At 40.2% G+C, this 22,196-nt stretch overlaps 1 protein-coding gene across 1 annotated transcript in view; it reads right to left on the bottom strand.

The window, feature by feature from the left end:
* Positions 1-22,196, bottom strand: part of entpd6 (ectonucleoside triphosphate diphosphohydrolase 6) — an 84,972-nt gene that overhangs the window by 16,823 nt on the left and 45,953 nt on the right. Inside the window, exons 5-10 of the mRNA XM_069931878.1 lie at positions 17,757-17,832; positions 16,928-16,963; positions 15,235-15,323; positions 8,417-8,496; positions 6,283-6,347; positions 2,584-2,685 (exon numbers count right to left, since the gene is read on the bottom strand). Of these exons, the coding sequence (XP_069787979.1) occupies positions 2,584-2,685; positions 6,283-6,347; positions 8,417-8,496; positions 15,235-15,323; positions 16,928-16,963; positions 17,757-17,832 (448 nt within the window). The remainder of the gene's footprint in view (positions 1-2,583; positions 2,686-6,282; positions 6,348-8,416; positions 8,497-15,234; positions 15,324-16,927; positions 16,964-17,756; positions 17,833-22,196) is intronic.

The following is a 22,196-nucleotide window of genomic DNA, read 5'->3' as shown; positions in this document are numbered from 1 at the left end:
AGGGAATGAGCTAGGTCAGGTATTGGACATTAATGTTGGTGAACAAATTGGGTCTAGTGATCATAACTCTGTTAGTTTTAGGGAAGAGCAAGGAGGGGCCTAAAGTTGAGGTTCTGGATTGGAGAAGAGCAAATTTCGAAGGAATAAGAAGGGATTTGGGGAGTATTGAGTGGGACAGGATATTTTCATGTAAGGATGTAAATGAAAAATGGAGGATATTCAAAAAAGAAATTTTGAGGGTACAGAGTAGATATGTTCCAGTGAGGATCAAAGGAAAGGCTGGAAGTCATAGGGAGGCTTGGTTTTCGAGGAATATTGAAAATTTGGTTAGGAGAAAAAGGGAGGTGTACAAGAGGTATAAAGAGCAGGGAGCTGAGAGTTTGAAGGAGGACTACAAGGAGTGTAGAAGGAATCTTAAGAAAGAAATTAGAAAGGCCAAAAAAAGGCACAATGAGGTTTTGGCAGACAGAGTAAAAATAAATCCAAAAAGTTTCTATAGGTACATTAAAAGTAAAAGATTAGTGAGGGATAAAATTGGACCCCTTGTAGATAGCGAGGGTAGGCTGAGTGAGAAGTCAGAGGAAATGGGGGAAATTTTGAATGATTTCTTTGCCTCGGTATTCACTAGGGAAAAAAATATTGAACCAGTTGAAGTAAAGAAAAATAGTGGGGAGGTCATGAAACATATAAGGATAACAGAGGAGGTAGTGATGGCTGTGTTGAAAAAGATACAGGTGGATAAATCTCCGGGACCGGACAAAATATTCCCAAGGACACTCAGGGAAGCTTGTGGACTGATAGTGGGGCCATTAACAGAGATATTTAGGATGTCACTGGTGACGGGGATAGTGACAAAGGATTGGAGGGTGGCGCATGTGGTTCCGCTGTTTAAGAAAGGGTCCAAATGTAAACCTGGGAATTATAGGCCCATGAGTCTGACGTCTGTGGTGGGCAAGTTGATGGAAAGTGTTCTGAGGGATGGTATTTACAAATATTTGGAGGTACAGGGATTGCTAGGGAGTAATCAGCATGGTTTTGTCAGGGGTAGATCATGCTTGACAAACCTGATTGAGTTTTTCGAGGGGGTTACAAAAAAGGTTGATGAAGGGAAAGCTGTGGATGTTGTCTATTTAGACTTTAGTAAAGCTTTTGACAAAGTTCCCCACAGGAGGTTAGGAAAAAAGGTGGAGGTATTAGGTATAAATGAGGAGGTAGTGAAATGGATTCAGCAATGGTTGGATGGGAGGTGTCAGAGGGTAGTGGTAGAAAATTGTTTGTCCAGTTGGAGGCCGGTGACTAGTGGAGTTCCTCAAGGATCGGTCCTGGGTCCACTATTGTTTGTTATATATATTAACGATCTGGAAGTAGGGGTGGAGAATTGGATAAGCAAGTTTGCGGATGATACAAAGATTGGTGGTATTGTGGACAATGAGGAAGATTACCGTAGATTAAAAGGTGATTTAGGAAGGCTGGAGGTGTGGGCTGAGAAATGGCTGATGGAATTTAATACAGATAAGTGTGAGGTGTTACATTTTGGAAAGGCAAATCTAAATAGGTCATATGCATTAAATGATAGGCTATTGAGATGTGCAGAGCAACAAAGGGATTTAGGAGTGATGGTAAATAGTACCCTCAAGGCTGATACTCAGGTAGATGGTGTGGTGAAGAAGGCATTTGGAATGTTGGCCTTCATAAATCGGAGTATTGAATTCAAGAGTAGGGAGGTTATGATGAAATTGTACAAGGCATTGGTGAGGCCAAATTTGGAGTACTGTGTACAGTTTTGGTCACCAAATTATAGGAAAGATGTAAACAAAATAGAGAGAGTGCAGAGAAGGTTCACGAGAATGTTGACAGGATTTCAAGGTTTGAGTTACAGGGAAAGGTTGTGCAGACTAGGGCTTTTTTTTCTGGAGCGTAGAAGATTGAGGGGGGACTTGATAGAGGTGTTTAAGATTTTAAAAGGGACAGACAGAGTAAATGTGGATAGGCTTTTTCAATTAAGAGTGGGGGAGATTCAAACTAGAGGGCATGGTTTAAGGTTGAAGGGGAAGAATTATAAGGGGAACATGAGGGGAAATTTCTTTACGCAAAGGGTGATAGGGATGTGGAATGAGCTTCCGGCAGACGTGGTCGAGGCGGGATCATTGGTTACATTTAAGGATAGACTGGATAGTTACATGGAAAGGAGAGGACTGGAGGGGTATGGACCGGGTGCTGGTCAGTGGGACTAGGAGGGTGGGGATTTGCTACGGCATGGACTAGTAGGGCCGAACTGGCCTGTTCTGTGTTGTAAGTGGTTATATGGTTATATAACCAGCCTCGATCCATTGAATGGTGATGCAGACTCAAAGGACTGAATGGCCTACTCCAACCTATATTCTATGATTAAGGATAAGGATAAGAGTTAGAGATGAAATTAATATTGCTTTCCCAAAGAGTTGCAACAGACATAATGGATGTAAAACAATTCCTCTCGATGCTGCAAGATTTTATAAAAACTCACTATTTGTTGGGGGAAATTTACCACTGTTTAAGCACTTTGATAAATTAGAATCACTTCATCTTCAAATGATACCATACCTGCTTTCTGTCCTTTAATGCTGTAAACAATTTCAGCATGCTTCCATTCAGCTTTGAAGCCTGGTGATAGGCAAGAACTTACCAAATCATGGTCTTTCTCAGCTGCAAGGGAGTAATGCAAAGAAAGCAAAATGTGAGAATTCAACTGTCCTTTCCTTCATAAAATTGTTAAATTGTTTGGAATAATCATGTTTTATTTCTTTAACTTCTCCAGCCTTCACTCAAATTTTCCTTGAAAGCAGGAGAGAGGTACACAGTTTTGCTCCACTCACTCCTTTAAGGAACACGGTGCAGAAAAGGTTCTCAATGTTGATTGCTGGGATAATGGGGAAATCTCTGATTAGGCTTTTATTCATCTGATCTTAAAAGAACGAGAGGTTATCTTATTGAAACAAAAGATTTTCAGAGAATAGACAGGGTAATAATTACTGAAGGGATTTATTTTCTGAAGGAATTGAAATAATGCTGGCAAATAGAATAACTATATCCAGCTGGGTTTTTTTGTTGCTCTCGATAGCTTTGCGAAATGCTAGTATTCAAGGTTCTTGGGAGAAAGTACCCTGAGTAAAATAATTTGTTTCATTATCGTTTGTACATACATTAATGCCTTGGTCAAAATGTAAGTGATCTTTACAGATGATACAAAATTGATGGAGTTGTGAATAGTGAGAAAGGTTGTCAAAAGATTCTTCAGGAAGTAGATACCTCGGAAATTTGGACAGAGAAATGCCAGATGGTGTTTAATCCAGATAAGTATTGCAGTTGAAAGGTCAAATGGAAGAGGACAGTAAACAGTAGGACCATTAGGAGCATAGATGTACAGAGAGATCTTGGAATGTAAGCCCATAAATCCCTCAAAGTGGCAATACAGGGTTTTTTTTAATGACACCAAGTTGTAGGTGCCTGGAATGTGCTGCCACAGGAGATTCTAGAAGCAGATATGATAGCTGTATTTAAGAGGCATTGAGATAGACAGATGTACATGCAGGGAACAGAGGGATTATGGATCCTGTACAAGCAGATGAGATAGGTCAGATCATCATCAAGGTCAGCACAGACAGGTCGGGCCAAAGGGCCTTTACGTGCACTGTACTATTCTATTTTCTGGATGACAAACTGAGACCTAAAATAACACACTATCAACCACTGCTTATACAATTCCCAGGAAAATTGGATGCATAATCTGCTAATACTACAGTTGATTCAAATTCATACCAAGACAGATCGAAACAATGCAAGCTATTTTCATTATAATACAGAACACAAGCCACAAAACTGATTTCCACACAGGTTGGTTGTCATTATTTCCAAACTGCCCACTTAAACTGTGAGGGTGAAATGTCAGGAACAACATTTTACACTTACAAAGTTTAATTGAAAAACTCTCAACCAATAATTATTTTGTGCTTTGATGTGAATTTTGCCAGCAAGACTGCATTGAATTTATCCATGATTTACCTTGAGAAGTGAGTGCTAAACCTTTAATCAAGATACTGTCCTGTCTGTATGTGAACACTGTTCAATGAGAGGTTCCAGGACTTGACCTGGAGATGCATGTCTGAATCAGGACTAGGAGGTGGTGGGGTTCCCACTATATAAATGCTCTTACTTTATGCACTTGTCCGTAGGGCTGTGGTTTGGACAGAGGTGGAAGGAGAAGAAGGCAACATCTTGAGGCAAAATTGCTTCCAGCATGCCAACTAATGGACTCTTGTTTATTGGTTCAAGAGATATGAACACTTGCATTTACACCTATACTAGGGAGGCAGCAAAACAATCAACACCACTGGTCTGGAGTCACAAATCAGCCAAAATGTACAAGTGTGGATTCCGGTTCGGTTGATAGAGTACGTGAAATGACAACACCCAAACTTTCGTCCTGGTCAGACTAATATATTCTGCAGAATACTCGAGCCGTCTGCTCACTGCTGCCACAGACATGCTTTCTCTGGAAGCAGCAGGCAGAAAGTCTCTTACTAGTTTCTTACAACTTTCCTTTGTTCAGTCTACATTTGGGTCGGGTTATATTTGGCCCAATCAAAAGTTAACACACTACATTTTTACCCAATACAATTGCTTCTACATTGTCTTTGGCTTGGCTTCGCGGACGAAGATTTATGGAGGGGGTAAAAGTCCACATCAGCTGCAGGCTCGTTTGTGGCTGACAAGTCCGATGCGGGACAGGCAGACACGGTTGCAGCGGCTGCAGGGGAAAATTGGTTGGTTGGGGTTGGGTGTTGGGTTTTTCCTCCTTTGCCTTTTGTCAGTGAGGTGAGCTCTGCAGTCTTCTTCAAAGGAGGTTGCTTCCCGCCAAACTGTGAGGCGCCAAGATGCACGGTTTGAGGCGATATCAGCCCACTGGCGGTGGTCAATGTGGCAGGCACCAAGAGATTTCTTTAGGCAGTCCTTGTACCTTTTCTTTGGTGCACCTCTGTCACGGTGGCCAGTGGAGAGCTCGCCATATAACACGATCTTGGGAAGGCGATGGTCCTCCATTCTGGAGACGTGACCCACCCAGCGCAGCTGGATCTTCAGCAGCGTGGACTCGATGCTGTCGACCTCTGCCGTCTCGAGTACTTCGACGTTAGGGATGAAAGCGCTCCAATGGATGTTGAGGATGGAGCGGAGACAACGCTGGTGGAAGCGTTCTAGGAGCCGTAGGTGATGCCGGTAGAGGACCCATGATTCGGAGCCGAACAGGAGTGTGGGTATGACAACGGCTCTGTATACGCTTATCTTTGTGAGGTTTTTCAGTTGGTTGTTTTTCCAGACTCTTTTGTGTAGTCTTCCAAAGGCGCTATTTGCCTTGGCGAGTCTGTTGTCTATCTTATTGTCGATCCTTGCATCTGATGAAATGGTGCAGCCGAGATAGGTAAACTGGTTGACTGTTTTGAGTTTTGTGTGCCCGATGGAGATGTGGGGGGGCTGGTAGTCATGGTGGGGAGCTGGCTGATGGAGGACCTCATTTTTCTTCAGGCTGACTTCCAGGCCAAACATTTTGGCTACATACACATTAGGTTACAACCTCTTATCAAACCTTGCTCAAGCTGCTTGGTTCAAATTAAATTCCTGTGATTAGTCTTCGTGCTGATTGGTCCCTTTGAATTGCCACATCCGCCTTATAATATTGCTGCAAAGTCGAGCTGTGCTCTCTCTCTTGCTTTTAACCCCTTACGTCCTCACAAGAACACAGATTTCTCAAGAAAGGATCCAAATTCAAATACTGACTGACCATTCCTCACCATGGATGCTGTCCCTTCAGATTTTTATTGTTTATTTAAGATTCCAACATCAGCAGTTTTTTTTCTCTGAGGACACAGACTTGATCTGTGAAAGGACCTCAGTGAAACAGATGGATTTTTATGGATAATCCACTTGTTTTGTATTTACTGTTACTGAACTTGGCATTTTTCCTTCCAAAAGAAATCCCATTATAAACAAACTTAATTATTTAAAAGTAAACTTCCTCACAATCACAGTAAGATTTGAACTGATGTCTCTGGATCAAAAGAGCAGAAATCAGACCACTCTTCCAGCAACTAACTTTTATGTTACATTATGAGATAATAGTTTGGTGTCTCTGATCAGATCAGTACCAAGTCCCTTACAAAGCTGAACATAGTGCAGCTAATCTCACAGCAAACCACAGTGATATTCTCCTTTCAACAACAGAAACTATGACCGAATATGTTCACTTACTTGGTCTCCCTTCAATTCCACCTAAAATTGCCAACCTCGCTGACATCAGTCCAAGCCCGAGGTAACTGAAAATTGAAAATAAAGTCAATAAAATATCGAAAAAGGTCAAAATATAAATATTTATTATTAAATGTTAAAAGCTGTACAAAGAGGCACATAGTTATGGAATTTGGATTCATCTCATATTTAATTAGACCTCTATCATAGAAAGTTATTTGTTCAATTATAGCTAGACTTAAGAAGTGATGTGTTTGAATTAATTAGAAATTATTCAAGGAACATTTTTCATTGTAAAAATCAATAACTATTACCTTCAAAATAACTAAAACATGAGAAAAGTAAATCAAAATAAAAGCAAATAGTTTGATAACCCGTCTCTTAAGAGCTGGCCCTGCTGGAATAGTCAGCTCCATTTTCCTTCACCCTATGAAGTACGGATTCACTTCCCATGTCAAAGCTTTTTCAGATCCTTCTTGCTCTGAACAAGTTTTCAGCTGCAAGATGGTCAGCATCTGAATCTTGCACGAGGTTAGGTTCTGCTTCACCAAATTACTATTGTACAAACCTTGAAAAAAAAAAGTGTAGCAGCAAGCAAAATTGGTGGATTGCTTTCTAGGTCTATCCAACAAGCTTGGGGTTCTTGGAAATGATCTTTCATCCTTTCTTTTCCCCAGATTTTCCTTTTTTTTTTGCAGGGTGATCCACAAACAAGCATGAACTACATTTGCATCAAATATTTCCACCGTCTTCCAGGTCTTTTTCCAACCCTTTGGCACTTGCTCCAGAGGAAAACCTGCCTGCTTTCATATTGTCCTTCCTGTGGGTTATCAATTTGGAAATTACTGCAGAAACAGCCTTTGTGCACTGCTGCTCTTTGAGATGGCTTACAATGCTGCTAGTTTGAGGGAGTGAATGTGAGTGAGCTGATCTTGTGGGATGCTTTGCTCGCAGAGTGAAAACATTATCAGAGTGTAGTCTAACTACTCTTCTCTGGTGATTGGTTGATATTGAAACTATATCGGAGATTTGTGCGCTGAATCACCCACCACAGAAAACCCAACTTGACCTCCAGAATATTGATGGTGGTGGACTCATTGATGAGGATGGAAAATTTCATTGGAAGGTAGACAGTCTTCCATGTAAATATTTGAGGCTTTATGCTGCAAATAGAACATCAATCAATCTATTGATATTTTGCAGGTCTTGTTGCACACAAGCTTGAATCAGTGACTGGGTGCAAGTTTCCCTGGTCAAGGCCTATCATTCTGTCCTTAGAAATATATCTGGGTTTATATTTCAGGGTCTGATTGTGGAACCCTACACAAAGACAATGAAAAAGAGTTGATTCAAGCAACATTCATGAAGAAATGGTACAGACAATTCTCAATGATATTTGTCTCAATACTGAAAACTCTTAAGCAGCTTGGAATTGACGCAAGAATTACAAACTAGGGACTTTAAACATGCCAGGTATAAAAAAAAACTTGAAATACCTGTGCAACACACTTTGCAAAGAGAATTTAAAAGATTAAAACCTCCATTGAAAAAGATGACAAGAAAAGGTGAGAATTTCTGACAAGACTTTTTCTGTACCATGTTAAATCAGAATGGGGTCATTTATAAATGCCAGAGATTAACACACTGCAAAGATTTTGGCTTTTTCACTTGGATGCGTGGATACCCAAACTACCACAAAATTTTAAAACTGCTCTATGATGGTACAGCATTAATAAAGAGAAGATCACAGTGATACAATATCTTTTCTCTTTCCATAGCACAGAGAAAACAAATTAAGAAAGCACAAAATATATCTAAAATTTGGGAATCATTTAACATAAAATTTGGCAAGTTAAACCAACTCACTTTTTGAATCAACATATTTAATGGTACATATATGGGCTTTCAGAGAATCTAGTATATCCAGATGAATCAGAAAATAAACCCCAGCTCATTAATTTGTATGGTCTCAAGAGTTCTACCTAACTCTCCCCACCTTTTTTTGCTACTGAAAACCAACTGGGTTTTCTCTTGCCCATCTCCGACAACGATCACATACCCAAAACATTAACCGCTGCTGCCTGATCAACTGAATGTTTCTAGCAGTTTCTGTGTTTATTTCGTACACTTTACCAACCTGTGTGAGTAGAGTGTGTAAGTGCGGTTGAACATCTGAATTGAGGTAATATAGTCAATGGGAGAGGTCTGGAGTGTCATCTATGGGAGAAACAAAAAAACAGACTCAAAAGTTGTTGTTCCAATAAAATAGAAACTAAAAACTGAATAAGTACATAAAATAATATCTGAGAAAGACACAAAATAACTGGAAAGTGGGAATCATTTAAATAACCTTCTCCTCAAGCCAATTATTTTTTTTGAAGTACATTAATTATTAAACAAAAATAGTAATTCATCAGGATGTACAATTAAATTAATGTTGCCTGGATTGCAGAGAACATCATATGCAACAAGGTTGATAGAGATACAGCTTTTCTCTTCGGAATGACGAAGGATGAGAGGTAACTTAATAAGATTATGAGGAGTTTAGATAGGGTGGATAGCCAGCACCTTTTTCTAGAGATGACAATAGCAGTTTAACATGAATGCAGGAAAGTTTGGCAGAGATGTCAGAGGTAAGTTTTTAACCTGGAATACATTGCTCCAGCGGTGCAGGAGGCTAGTACATTCAGAAAGGCTCCTGGATAGGCACATGAATGTAAGAAAAATAGGTTATGGGTGTGAGGTAGGGAATAATTAGATTGTTATGGAGTAGGTTTCCATAGGTCGGCACAATACTGTGGGCTTAAGTGCCTATACTGTGCTGTAATGGTCTATGTTCTAAATAAATTACTTGTAAAATAGATTTTGCTGATGTTGGCCAAGAGACACTTGCTTCTCAGCTCTTATAATTTATTCAAAACAGAACATCCAGACCTTCAATAATGATGCAACTCATTTGGCATCTAAGAGGGCACAGGTATATGAAGAGAGTTAGGTTTAAATGGCACCCAAGAGTGCGTTTTCCCTCTCCAAAGTTGCTGGAACCTGCAACCAGTTATCCGAGATGGTGGTGGTGGTACTCCCTCAACATCCAAGTGGTATCCAGACTACCCAACCTCATCCACCAAGGCGCAGAACACTGCAGAGCAAATGCAGGTGAATGGAATTAATACAATGATTGCCATGGACACAATGAGCCAAAGGGCCAGTTTAAGTGCTCAAGTCTTGGCTAAGTTGGCAATACTGACTACTGGAAGTCCATTAAGATGGTTAATAAAATATTGATGTTTTCAATGTCAGATTAGTTACTTTCTAGTGCATCCTTAATTTGAATTGACAAAGCAAGTTGGAAAATAGGACTCGTTTGTTAAATTATGTTTTTATTTTCAGAATGTGGCCCTCACTAGTAAGGCCAGTATTTATTGTGTATGCCTGAATGCCCTTAAGAAGGTAGTGATGAGCATCTAGTGAAGATGCTTCCAGTGCTGCTGGGGAGACAGTTCCAGGATTGGAACCCAGCAACGATGAAGACCAGCCTTATACCTCCAAGTAAGGATGGTGAACAATTTGAAGGGAACCAACAGAAGAGGATGGTCTCCTGCATCTGCTAACCTTGATCTTCTTGGTGGATACATGCTTATCTTTCACTAACCTTTTTGCCACCAAATCAATCAAATGGGAGAGCACTGCACAATCAACAAGTACAAGTGTATTCATATGGTGAATTAATTTTGGGTACACACATATTCTTATTTCCCCAAGATGGATATGAAAAGAACAATAACAAAGCTTTGAAATGGTTCCCTTTTCTAAATATTGTTGCCGTGGAGTACTACAAAAGACAAGTCTGGATGTTACTGACACCTTTTCTGGAGCCAACTGAATTCAAGGACCACTCCTGGGCCCAGAGATCCGACAGGGAGTGACTGTCCAGTAGCACCTTATCAGTAGCTTTCCTCATTGTACACGATTTGATTTATAGGGTCATAGTGTTAGATGTAGCATGGAAACTGGCCACTCATCCCAATTTGTCCATGCCAACCAAATTAGCTACGTAGGCTAGTTCTATTTGCCTCTTTTTGGCCCATATCAGTTCCCTCTCACCAAATCTATGGCCTTTAGTTCTAGACCCCTAAACAAGGAAATACGACTGTGGCATAATAGTTTATCTCTGCCCCTCGTGATTTTATAAACCTCGATAAGTTTCCCTCTCAGCCTCCTATGCTCCAAGGAAAAATGTTCCAGCTTATCTAGCTTCTCCTTATAATTTGTTATTCAGTTCCAGTAACATCTTCGTGAATCATTTCTACACTTTTTCTGACATCTTTCTTATAAGTGATCAAAATGGCAAATAATACTACAAGTGTGGTCCCGCTAACATCTTGTACTCCATGTCATTATAGATGCAGGCAAGTACACCAAACATCTTCCTCATTGCCCTGTTTATCCATGTTGAAACTTTCAGGGAATTAAGTACCTGTATCCCGAGATCATTTTGTTCTACCACACTCTCCAGGGCCCTCTCAATTAGTGTGCAAGTGCTGTCCTGGTCTAACTACGAATATTCCTAAGGAAAACTTTTACAGACACAAAATGAAGCACCTCACACTCATCAGCATTAAATTCCATCTGCCATTTTTCAGCCCACTTTTCTGGGCTGCTTAGAAAAGTGGGCTGAAAAATGGCAGATGGAATTTAATGCTGATAAGTGTGAGGTGCTTCATTTTGGTAAGAAGAATCAGAATAGGACATACGTGGTAAATGGGAGAGCATTGATGAATACAGAAGAGCAGAAAGATTTAGGAGTAACGGTACATCGTTCCCTGAAGGTAGAAACTCACGTGAATAGGGTGGTGAAGAAGGCTTTTAGTATGCTGGCCTTTATCAATCATTGCATGGAATATAGGAGTTGGGAGGTGATGTTGAGATTGTATAAGACGTTGGTGCGGCCTAATTTGGAGTTCTGTGTGCAGTTCTGGTCGCCTAATTATAGGAAGGATATAAACAGAGTGGAGAGAGTGCAGAGAAGGTTTACCAGAATGTTACCTGGGTTTAAGCATCTAGAGTATAGGGAGAGATTGGACAGATTAGGTCTTTATTCTTTGGAGCGTAGAAGGTTGAGAGGGGATTTGATAGAAGTATTTAAGATTATGAAAGGGATAGACAGAGTGGATGTGGATAGACTATTTCCGTTAAGAGGAGGAAAGATTAAAACAAGAGGACATGAGTTAAGAATTAAGGGGCAGAGGTTTAGAGGTAACATGAGGGGGAACTTCTTTACTCAGAGAGTGGTAGCCGTGTGGAATGAGCTTCCAGGATAAATAGTGGCGGCGGAGTCAATTGTATTATTTAAGAAAAGGTTGGACAGGTATATGGATGAGAAGAAGATGGAGGGTTATGGGCATTGTGCAGGGAGGTGGGACTAGAAAGGGGTGTTTGGTTCGGTGCGGACTAGAAGGGCCTAATGGCCTGTTTCCATGCTGTAATTGTTATGTTATGTTATGTTAAAGAAGACTTGAAATATCAGTGGTGGGGCAGAAAAGACCAAAATGTTTATTGCTGGTCTTTATAAAGCACTAAAGGGTTTTTTTTGGGCATGTTAACACAAGATCTTTGTAAATGCAAGCTCAGATTCCTTCTCACAAAGATAATTGGTGAAAACAGTTCCACAGTTCTTAATAACTATGAACAAGAACCTAGTGTTTTGTTTTGAAGGATGTATTGACAGCAGAAACTTCTGTACAGCAATACAAATGCTGCCATTCTCCAGAAAAACTTTGGGTTTTCTTTAACAGGCTCTTGTCAATTTCCACTGAGAAACTCATAATTGGTCAGAAAATCCATAACTCAAAGTGTACCAAACTGCCCAATTTTTTTCCTCAATCTAATCTTTTGTCCATCAAATAATCTTGTTCTTTGCAGGATGCCAAGAAAAGTTTGTGGCAACTATTGCTAAGTTTCTCCTTCAAGATTACATGAATCCTGATAACTAATTTGTGAGGGCATCAGCAACAGAACTCACAGAACCTGAATTACGTTTACACCAATCAAAACCATAACATCCAGCAAAGCAATCCAGAAGAATCCAAATTAACTGTCCAAAACATACTCCCTTAATTGTAGTGAAAGTTGTTCCCACTGGATGGCAGCAGAGTAGTGACATTCTTTATTGCATAAGAGCAGAAATCATATTAATTTAGAGAAATACACAATTTGTGTATCAAATTCACTTTAAATTAAATGCAAAATGAACATGCTCATATCTCTTGTAAATGTCACATATTATTAGCATAGGCTAATAATTAGCATAGGCTTATTAGCATAGCTGTTTGGAAGCTGGGACACTAAGTCAAACATTAACTGCTGCTTATCAACTCAGTGAAAGTCGCACTTTGGACAGCCTGAAACTTGTTGGTCTTCCAAATCTGGAAGATAAAGCTATAGAAAGGCATATTTCAAAGTACCCACTGAAGGAAGCAGTGAAGCTTAGTGCAGCTGTCTTAAAGGTTTGGTGGAAAAGAACCACAATCTAGGATCCTGTTCCCGTTGGGCATTGAAGGAACAGCCCCTATGTAACAGGCTTTCAGACCCATCACTGATTAAATATGTAAGCATTGTAAGGAATGTATTGGATCGCTGGTACACTGAATGTACAGAAATGTCCTAATTGTATTTACTGTACAAGTAAATATTTTATACTTTTATGTTCTTTGCACTCTTTATACTTGTTAGGAATTAAAGTACCTTTAAAGAAATTGCTCGAGACAAAAATTGAGAACAAAGAACATTTATTACTACAACAATGCAAAGTTGGGTGCTTCCCCTTACCCTGGGAATACACACACACACTGGGGCTCACCCAACTTTTATACAGTTGATTTCAGTGTAGGAATACCCTCCCCCTTACATTCTTCTGCCTCCTGCTGGAGAGGTTTGGCATTAGGCAATCCTGCCTGCCTACGTGCAATTTCAGTATACTTGGAGAACCAGGGGGGGTTATCCTGTCGGTGTCCCTTCATGTCATTGTCCTTATTCACACCTTCCTGATTCTCGGGGCTACAGTCTCTTGATATGCAGAGTTGACTCATTCTATCTAGGGTTGGCTAATTTCATATGTATAAATCTGTGTATGGTTAGCTAATTAGAAATGTATGACTTGGTACTTCTGTCCAGGGCTAGGAGACCCTTATCTGATCCAGACTACCTCAACTTCCTACATTCTATTGTACCTTACCATTCCTTATCTTAGTCCTATGGTCTTGTCACAAAGGATAGAAGATTCTTATGTTAATCGTGCTGACTCTGCTTTCCTGCATCCTAAGCCCCAAACTTATCCTGTTTGAACTGGTTTCAGCCATTTTACTGATGAACTTTAGTTTCTTCCATGTTCATAATTTTAGGTCAATTTTCCCATCTCTCACATACTCTTTGCAGACGATGCCGCTTTAGTTGCCCATTCAGAGCCAGCTCTTCAGCGCTTGACGTCCTGCTTTGCGGAAACTGCCAAAATGTTTGGCCTGGAAGTCAGCCTGAAGAAAACTGAGGTCCTCCATCAGCCAGCTCCCCACCATGATTACCAGCCCCCCCACATCTCCATCGGGCACACAAAACTCAAAACGGTCAACCAGTTTACCTATCTCGGCTGCACCATTTCATCAGATGCAAGGATCGACAATGAGATAGACAACAGACTCGCCAAGGCAAATAGCGCCTTTGGAAGACTACACAAAAGAGTCTGGAAAAACAACCAACTGAAAAACCTCACAAAGATAAGCGTATACAGAGCCGTAGTCATACCCACACTCCTGTTCGGCTCCGAATCATGGGTCCTCTACCGGCACCACCTACGGCTCCTAGAACGCTTCCACCAGCGTTGTCTCCACTCCATTCTCAACATCCATTGGAGCGCTTTCATCCCTAACGTCGAAGTACTCGAGATGGCAGAGGTCGACTGCATCGAGTCCACACTGCTGAAGATCCAGCTGCGCTGGATGGGTCACGTCTCCAGAATGGAGGACCATCGCCTTCCCAAGATCGTATTATATGGCGAGCTCTCCACTGGCCACCGTGACAGAGGTGCACCAAAGAAAAGGTACAAGGACTGCCTAAAGAAATCTCTTGGTGCCTGCCACATTGACCACCGCCAGTGGGCTGATATCGCCTCAAACCGTGCATCTTGGCGCCTCACAGTTTGGCGGGCAGCAACCTCCTTTGAAGAAGACCGCAGTGCCTACCTCACTGACAAAAGGCAAAGGAGGAAAAACCCAACACCCAACCCCAACCCACCAATTTTCCCCTGCAACCGCTGCAATCGTGTCTGCCTGTCCCGCATCGGACTTGTCAGCCACAAACGAGCCTGCAGCTGACGTGGACTTTTTACCCCCTCCATAAATCTTCGTCCGCGAAGCCAAGCCAAAGAAATATTTTATACTTTTATGTTCATAAATATTTGAAAAAAATTATGATAAAACAAATTTCTAACCAAATGCAACTCTGGTCTCTGCTCACAGATCGCAGCTGGGATAGAAAGTGGACATCACATTTGGCCTTTGCTACCAGGTGGGATCACAAGAAAAGGAACAGATTTATCTGCAGACTTCCTCTGTCTTCTGCAAGAGCCACTGAAAAATTTGACTTCAGAACTCAATGTTAATTAACTGCCATATCTATAAATAGTGGAACTTCAGCCCCATCACAGGCAACTGAGTAATAATGGAAAAATTTAATTTACTTGTCACCAGTCAGTGATGTCTATCCAATGAGAACTAATGGAACTTAGTTGTTCTGTCCTCTTGATGGGCAACCATCCTTGAGCATCAAGGCTCATCATGTAAAGCATTAAACAACAATTGTTTCCAATGAAATTCGATCCTGGAGAATTCAAGGGTAGGAGAGAAAATGCTTAGATTGAAAATGAAAATTAATTACCATAAGACTAAATTACTCAAAACTTACCTCACTGAGAGGCAAAAACGTGATTTGGGTAGAACCACCACCAAGATCAAGCATCCCAGCAGTATTTTGCTTTGAATCTTGCAAGCTGTCTGAAAAGAACACGCTGCAATTAGTACTGAAAATTCACAAAGAGAAAAACATCTGTGGTCACGGTTTAATAGGCAACTTAAAAATCTTTATAACCAGGCCTGGCCCTCAGCTGCTGGGAACATACATCATTGGTAGGGGTTGACCTATATTTCTGGTTGTTTTAACTCCAATAGTTAAAAAAAACAATTCTCCAAAGAATGTATTTAAAATCAGAGAATGGAAGCCATTCCTTCCTGTGAGCAAATTTGGGTTTTTGGGAGTTGCTGTCTCGGAAGATCTTTCCTGGACCCAACACATCAATGGCATCGAGAAGAAAGCACATTAGCGCCTCTAATTCCTCAGGAGTTTACAGAGGTTTAGTATGACACCAGAAACCCTGGCAAATTTCTACAGAGGAGTGATGGAAAGTGTGTTGACTGCCTGCATCATGGTCTGGTATGGGAATACCAACACCCCTGAGCATAAAGAAAGGTAGTGAACACAGCCCAGGACATCACAGGCAAAACCATCCGCACTATTGAGTACATCTACAGGGAATGCTGCCATCAGAGGGCAGCAACAATCATCAAAGACCCACACCACCCAGCACATGCTCTGTTCTCGCTGCTGCTATCAGGAAAGAGGTATAGGTGCCACAAGACCTGCATCAGATGGTTCAGGAACAACTGTTGCCCCTCCACCATCAGACTCCTCAACAACAAACTCAATCAGAAACTCATTTAAGGACTCTTGTGCACTTTATTGATTTTCTTTTGTTCTCTCTGTATTGTGCAGTTTTCATTACCCGTGTACAGTTCTTGGCTTGTTTATATGTTTATGCTGTGTACCGATTTTTTTGCACTACCAATTAGTGGTAATTCTTCTGAGTCTACAGGAAAAAGGATCTCAGGGTTTTATGTGATGTCATTTATGTACTCTGACAATAATCTGAAATCTGAACTCCAGGCTTACTAAACATGCTTGTGGTAATTCTGAATCAATGGCTAGTTGTTCCATTCAGGAGAACATTCATATTAACTCTAAATGGGACCCTGGAGGATCAAGTTCAGGCTGCTCCTAGATGGGAAGTGGAGGCTTGCAGGAGTGATCACATCTCTAACTCGGCAGTGTCTGCAAGCATAATGGCAGGCTCTAACCTGATCAGAGGGATGGGGACTTTGAGAAAATTTTAAAAACAAGGGAGAGGTGTATTAGTTTCAGGAAAATCATTTAAGCATCAAATGGTTGGGGGAGGGGGGGCAAGAAATAGAAACATATAATGAAGGAAGAAGATATGAATCAGGACAAACTATAGAACAGAAGAGGTGCATTGGTGACCAGAGCCAATTTAATATGAATACCAAACAAGGACCTACTTCTTAGCATCTTGGAGAGACGTGGAGCTGCTAATGCGGCCTAGCTCGATACCTAGCCGGTGAGACTTTCACATGAAACAAGTTGGGGAAAATCACCATTGACACATAATGGAACAGAAGCCACTTGGCCATTTTAAAATTACAATCACCTGCCAATTAACTCATCTGCGTTAACAGTTCAGGATAACTCCTTTCTGTTCAGTTCACAAAAGATACCCATTAGAAGATCTCCAAATACTTCTGCTTACCTTTTAAAAAGTTGACAGTAATCCATGCTGAAATACCTGTATTAATTACAAAGAGCTAGTTATGGAAAAGTAGGTAAATCATCAGGAAGTAAACAGCCATACTGTGTCCTGTTAATAAACCAGCTGAATAAAATCAATATGCAGTACTGTTAGATTTTATATTTAGCATTTTAAAAAATATTTAAACATGATATGCACAGGAGAAAACAATTCTGATTTTATCCAACATCATGGAATCAGGAGGCCTTCGCCAATGCTCTTTGGCTAGATCCTGCAAGTTTTCTATCCTTGGGCACCAAGACTTTAAAAGTGAGATCCATGAGGTGATCACAAATGGACCAAAGGAAGTCAAATAAGTGAATACATTCAAGATTGAGCAGAGTTTTAGACGAGGGATTATAAGGCACTGGGAGGAAGGTGGGGCTGAGGCCAATCTTATGGTTTACTCTTGTTCCTATTACTGATGTTGTAATGATCTTTTAAGACATTTATTTAAGACTAAGATGCATGTCACAGACATATCTGGAATCCTACTTACAAGTAAATAAGGACAACAGGTCACAGGATCCAACCAGTAATAGGCATATGTCTTATAGTTTCCACCTGAAAAGATCAATTCTTGAAATTTCGGTGCAGACAGGGCAATGAACAGATAACTTCAAACTGCTCGAGTCACCTACAAACTTGTTTGTCCATTTCTTCAATCAATAATCATCCTTTTGGAGGCTCCCAGTATCTTCCTCACTTGTTTTCCACCTGGCTTTGTTAACTTTGGTTAACCCAGACTATCTGAGTACATGCAGGAGAGATGTAAAAGCCAGTGCCCTACCTTCATCAGTCCCATCCATGATACTGACACAATCATTTGATACTCGGAAGGGACTTGATTGGAAGATTTCTTTTACCTGGGAGAAGGAATTCAAAAAAATCACAGGAATTACCTTAACAATATCAAACACATTACACACTCCCTCCTCCCATCAATTAGATTTAGGAGTGTGAAAAAGTACGCACCAACAGGCTTAAGGACAGTTTTTCCTCTCTCCTCATCTTTCCCCATACCCACCCCCCCCACCCCTTTCACTTTCCTGTGATGGTCTACCCTGATTGTAGGCTGCTATCAAGACTGCAGTTGGGCATGAAGCAACCATTAATGAAGCAGCCAACATCGAAAACTGAGGCCAAATGACATAGTGTAAGACTTCACTGTCACAGTGCTCACCCTTTAATTGGCGTCTTATTGCTGGCCTTGGTGCCTCACTGACTTTCCTGTGTTCTTCCAAGTTTGCACTCAAAGCCACCAAAATGAACAGCAGTAAGCCTGTGATGCTGTTAGGTACACAACTGATGTTAGAAAATTGGTGCCGTGCCAAGGTGAATTGCACAAGGCCCAATTTAGACTGAAATATGAGAGATTTCAGCAAGTCATTGATTTAACAACGTAAAAAAAATGCTATTTGCAGTGTCAAGAAATAGAATGCAAGGCGTCTTATTTCCAGGCAAAAAGAACTGAAAAATAAAGTTTTACATTGAGAGAGAGAGATATATATATATATATATTATATATATATATAATATATATTGGGCATCCTTTTAGATATTTCCAAAGTGTCTCTCAATCTAGTTAAACAAGTAAATCTGCAGATACATGGATCAAGTCCAATACACAAAAGTGCCTGAAGAAAAGGGGCCTACGGCATTCATTAGGATTCAGGAAAAACAAGAAGATGCCTAATAAAAAGGTGGGAGAAGAAGGGAGGAAATGGAAGGAGCACAGGTTAATAGATAAGATTTAACTTGTGGATTCAGGTAAGAGAGCAGAAGAGAAAATGTTAGAACCTAAGAAGAGTAGTTCTCTGATAAGAGAAAGAAGGGAGAGGGGTAGAGAGCTGAAGAAAAAGACACAGAGGGATAGAGAGAGGCAGAAACAAGGAGTAAGATTAAAAGAAATTAGAGAAGTCGATAATAATGCCATTTGATTGGAGAATCCTGGGAGAGAATTATATGGTGTTGTTCCTCCAATTTGCAGGTAGCCTTAATTTGGCAGTATATGAGGCCATGGACTGACATGTTGGTGTGAAAATAGTGTGTGGAATTCAAATGGTTGGCCACTGGGAGGTCCTTGCTGTTGTAGTGGATTCTCAATGAAATGATCTCCCAGTCTGTATCCAGTTTCACTGATTCAGAGAAGGCCTCATCGGGTGCACTGGGTATATAGTAAGTGACTCCTGTAGATTAACAAGTGAAGTGTTACTTCAGAATTGCCAGAGGGAAAAGAGGAGAAATTGGCTGTGTTCTGGCTGTGTTCTGGAATGCACTGCTTGAAATGGAGCAGGATGAATAGCAACTTTCATAAGAAGATTGAATATATTCAAAAGATTTTTAAAAATGATAAAGGTACAGGGAAACAGCAAGGAAGTGCGACTAATCAGACAGCATTATCAAAGAATTGGCAGCTATGTTATAGGCCAAGAGTCAATATATAAAAAATTAAACCAAAGTAGCATTCATTCATGATCTGTATTTTAACCATATTTGTAATGTGCAGCAAACTCTTAAAAGTTTATTAATCACAAATATCTAAATTGGTTAAGAATCATAAACTTGCTGCCTAATAGATTGAGGATAATTCCACATAAACATTTTAGAGGAAGCTAGATAAATTAGATAAGTGTTGATTCTTACGAGCCCAGAGGACCCCAAAACCCAGCAGCAACAGATATTCACCAAGACAAATGGTTACTTAAACAAAAGTTGCTTTTAATTACCTTAAAACATGAAAACAGGGTCAAACTTTATTTTATTACTATTAACTTAACCTAACATAATCCCCTTCTAATTCTAAGTGCACGTGTATGTAATGTGTATACAAGTTCAGAAAAGTTATTTGATTCACAGTCCAATCTCACTTCTCATTCCTCCAAGTTCACTGGTTGCAGGCATTTCTTATACTGTGCACAGAATTTAACATTTATGAATTTCACCAGGCTTTGGTGTTTGAAAGGTAAATGGCTACTGCTCAGGAAGGTTCTTGTCAGTTTTCAGAGAGATTTGTTGTTACTGGACACAAACTGATCCTTTTTAATCAGCCATGTCAGTGTCTTGCCGAAGATACTTGCCCCATCAGGGTTTTCCAGATAAGCTCCTTCTTTCAGGTCACCACAGAGTTCCTTTTTATTACTCTTATTTAGGGAGCCAGTCCTCTCCTCTTGCATGAAACACAAGGGCTAAACTAAGCACTGGTCTGACATGATGAGTGCAACCCATCTGCAAAATGGGGTTTTCCCCCCAGCTTTCCAGTTTGTCCTGTTCCAGTCCCACCTGCTCCTGTTGAACTGTAAAAACTGCAGAACTGAATTCTGTCTCCCCCCTCCCTCCCTCTCTCTCTTTCTCCCTCAGAGAAAAACCTGTTTGACGCTCTTTGCTTGCAAAGCCACATGACCCTCTTAGAACAGCAACCTCCACTCAGACCTAATCCTCTGTGGCTTTCATCTGTGTCTTTTCAAAACAAGAATCCATTAGTGAAGTCCCTTGGACACTCGCCAAAGCTTTTGTAAAGGCATTCAGAGCTGGCATGTCTAGCTTGCGCAGAGCTCCAGTATTTTAAATGAGATCTGTTTTGATATGTTTGTATGTGACCTACACTAAAAAAAACTTTCACACTTTATCCCCCAAAAACATACCTATATACAATATAAAACACAACATATCACAACATATAGCTGTTCATCACACTATATAAATACAAGAAGGAGGATGAAAAAGACAGGTTCTGCCAAAAACGTCACATAAAATATGTGGCAGGAAGCTCCTGGGGAACATAAACTATAGTAAAGATCAGAGTTCAAATGATCTATTTTTATCCTGCGAGGTATTGCTTTTGATTGATAAGGAAATAGCCATTCATACAGCAACCTAAAATGCTGCTTTAAACTCTCCTTCTCTTGCATTTTCCTGTCTAATGATGCATAAACCAAAATGTTCAACTTTTTGAGATTTTTTAACAAAGTCTTGGTCCTTTATATAACTATGCACAGAGGCATAATAAAGCCACATTTTAATTTGTGACAAAAGCCTTGAAAATTAAACAATATGGTTCAATTTCTTTGCACATTCAAAAGCTCTTTACAGTCCATAATTACTTTTTTAAACAGAACAGAGAACAGTCTACCATTGTGACTAACACTAAAATTCAACAAACTGCAGATGATAGAATCTGAAATAAAAATTGATATTGCAGGAAACATTCAGTAAATCAGATAGTATCTGTGAAAACAAAAACAAAAGTTAATTTATCAGATTGAGGACCTTAATTAGATGTTCCATATTCTGCCTAACTCTGCTGATGCATCTTTCCAACATTTTGCTTTTATTAATACTTAATCTGTGAATGTGAAACAAATGAAGGACTATTTTACTCATCATTATCTCTTTGGCTTGGCTTCGCGGACGAAGATTTATGGAGGGGGTAAAAGTCCACGTCAGCTGCAGGCTCGTTTGTGGCTGACAAGTCCGATGCGGGACAGGCAGACACAGTTGCAGCGGTTGCAGGGGAAAATTGGTTGGTTGGGGTTGGGTGTTGGGTTTTTCCTCCTTTGCCTTTTGTCAGTGAGGTGGGCTCTGCGGTCTTCTAATAACCCCTTATTAGTACGAACAAATAACCCCTTATTAGTATGAACAAAGGAACGGCAATGAAAAATTCACCAGACAATGGTAAATTCAAAATAGCAGTTTTATTAAATCAATAATAACATGACATTTCTTACTTATCTCTATGCACAAATGTGTGAGTGTTAAAGTCTCAAACTCTGAAAAGTCAACTTTAAAACTTCAGCATCATTTTGGTCTTGCTTGCAGGTCTTAAATATTCAGTTTAGAACTAATTATGAAATGCTTTGAACCGTATCTTCAGGCCTCTTTAACTCACAATTCTTTTGATAATTTATCTTTCAGAGAGATTTTCTTCACACTAGAGTTTTCTTCTCTTGAATGAAGACTTTGGAATCTGTGTTTCAAACAATGAAACTGCCCTCATTATCTTCAAGAAACAGACGAAAATGGGCTTACTTATTTCAAAGCCACTTATTGTGTTCCCCTTTTTCCCCCTCTGCAGGAAATATTTCTGCTTTCAATCCTGTATCAACAGGACGAGTTCTCTTAAAACCGAACTCTGTCTCTCATTTCAATAATAGATTTCTGGCAAATCTCTCATGTCACAAGGTATGTGACATCATTTCTGTTTTTGAAGTTCATGTCTTTTCACACTGAT

The sequence above is a fragment of the Narcine bancroftii genome, chromosome 4 (assembly GCF_036971445.1).
Source record: "Narcine bancroftii isolate sNarBan1 chromosome 4, sNarBan1.hap1, whole genome shotgun sequence".
NCBI classification, from domain to species: domain Eukaryota; kingdom Metazoa; phylum Chordata; class Chondrichthyes; order Torpediniformes; family Narcinidae; genus Narcine; species Narcine bancroftii.
Note: the sequence above shows the minus strand (reverse complement) of the source record. Positions and strands in the feature narration are given on the sequence as shown.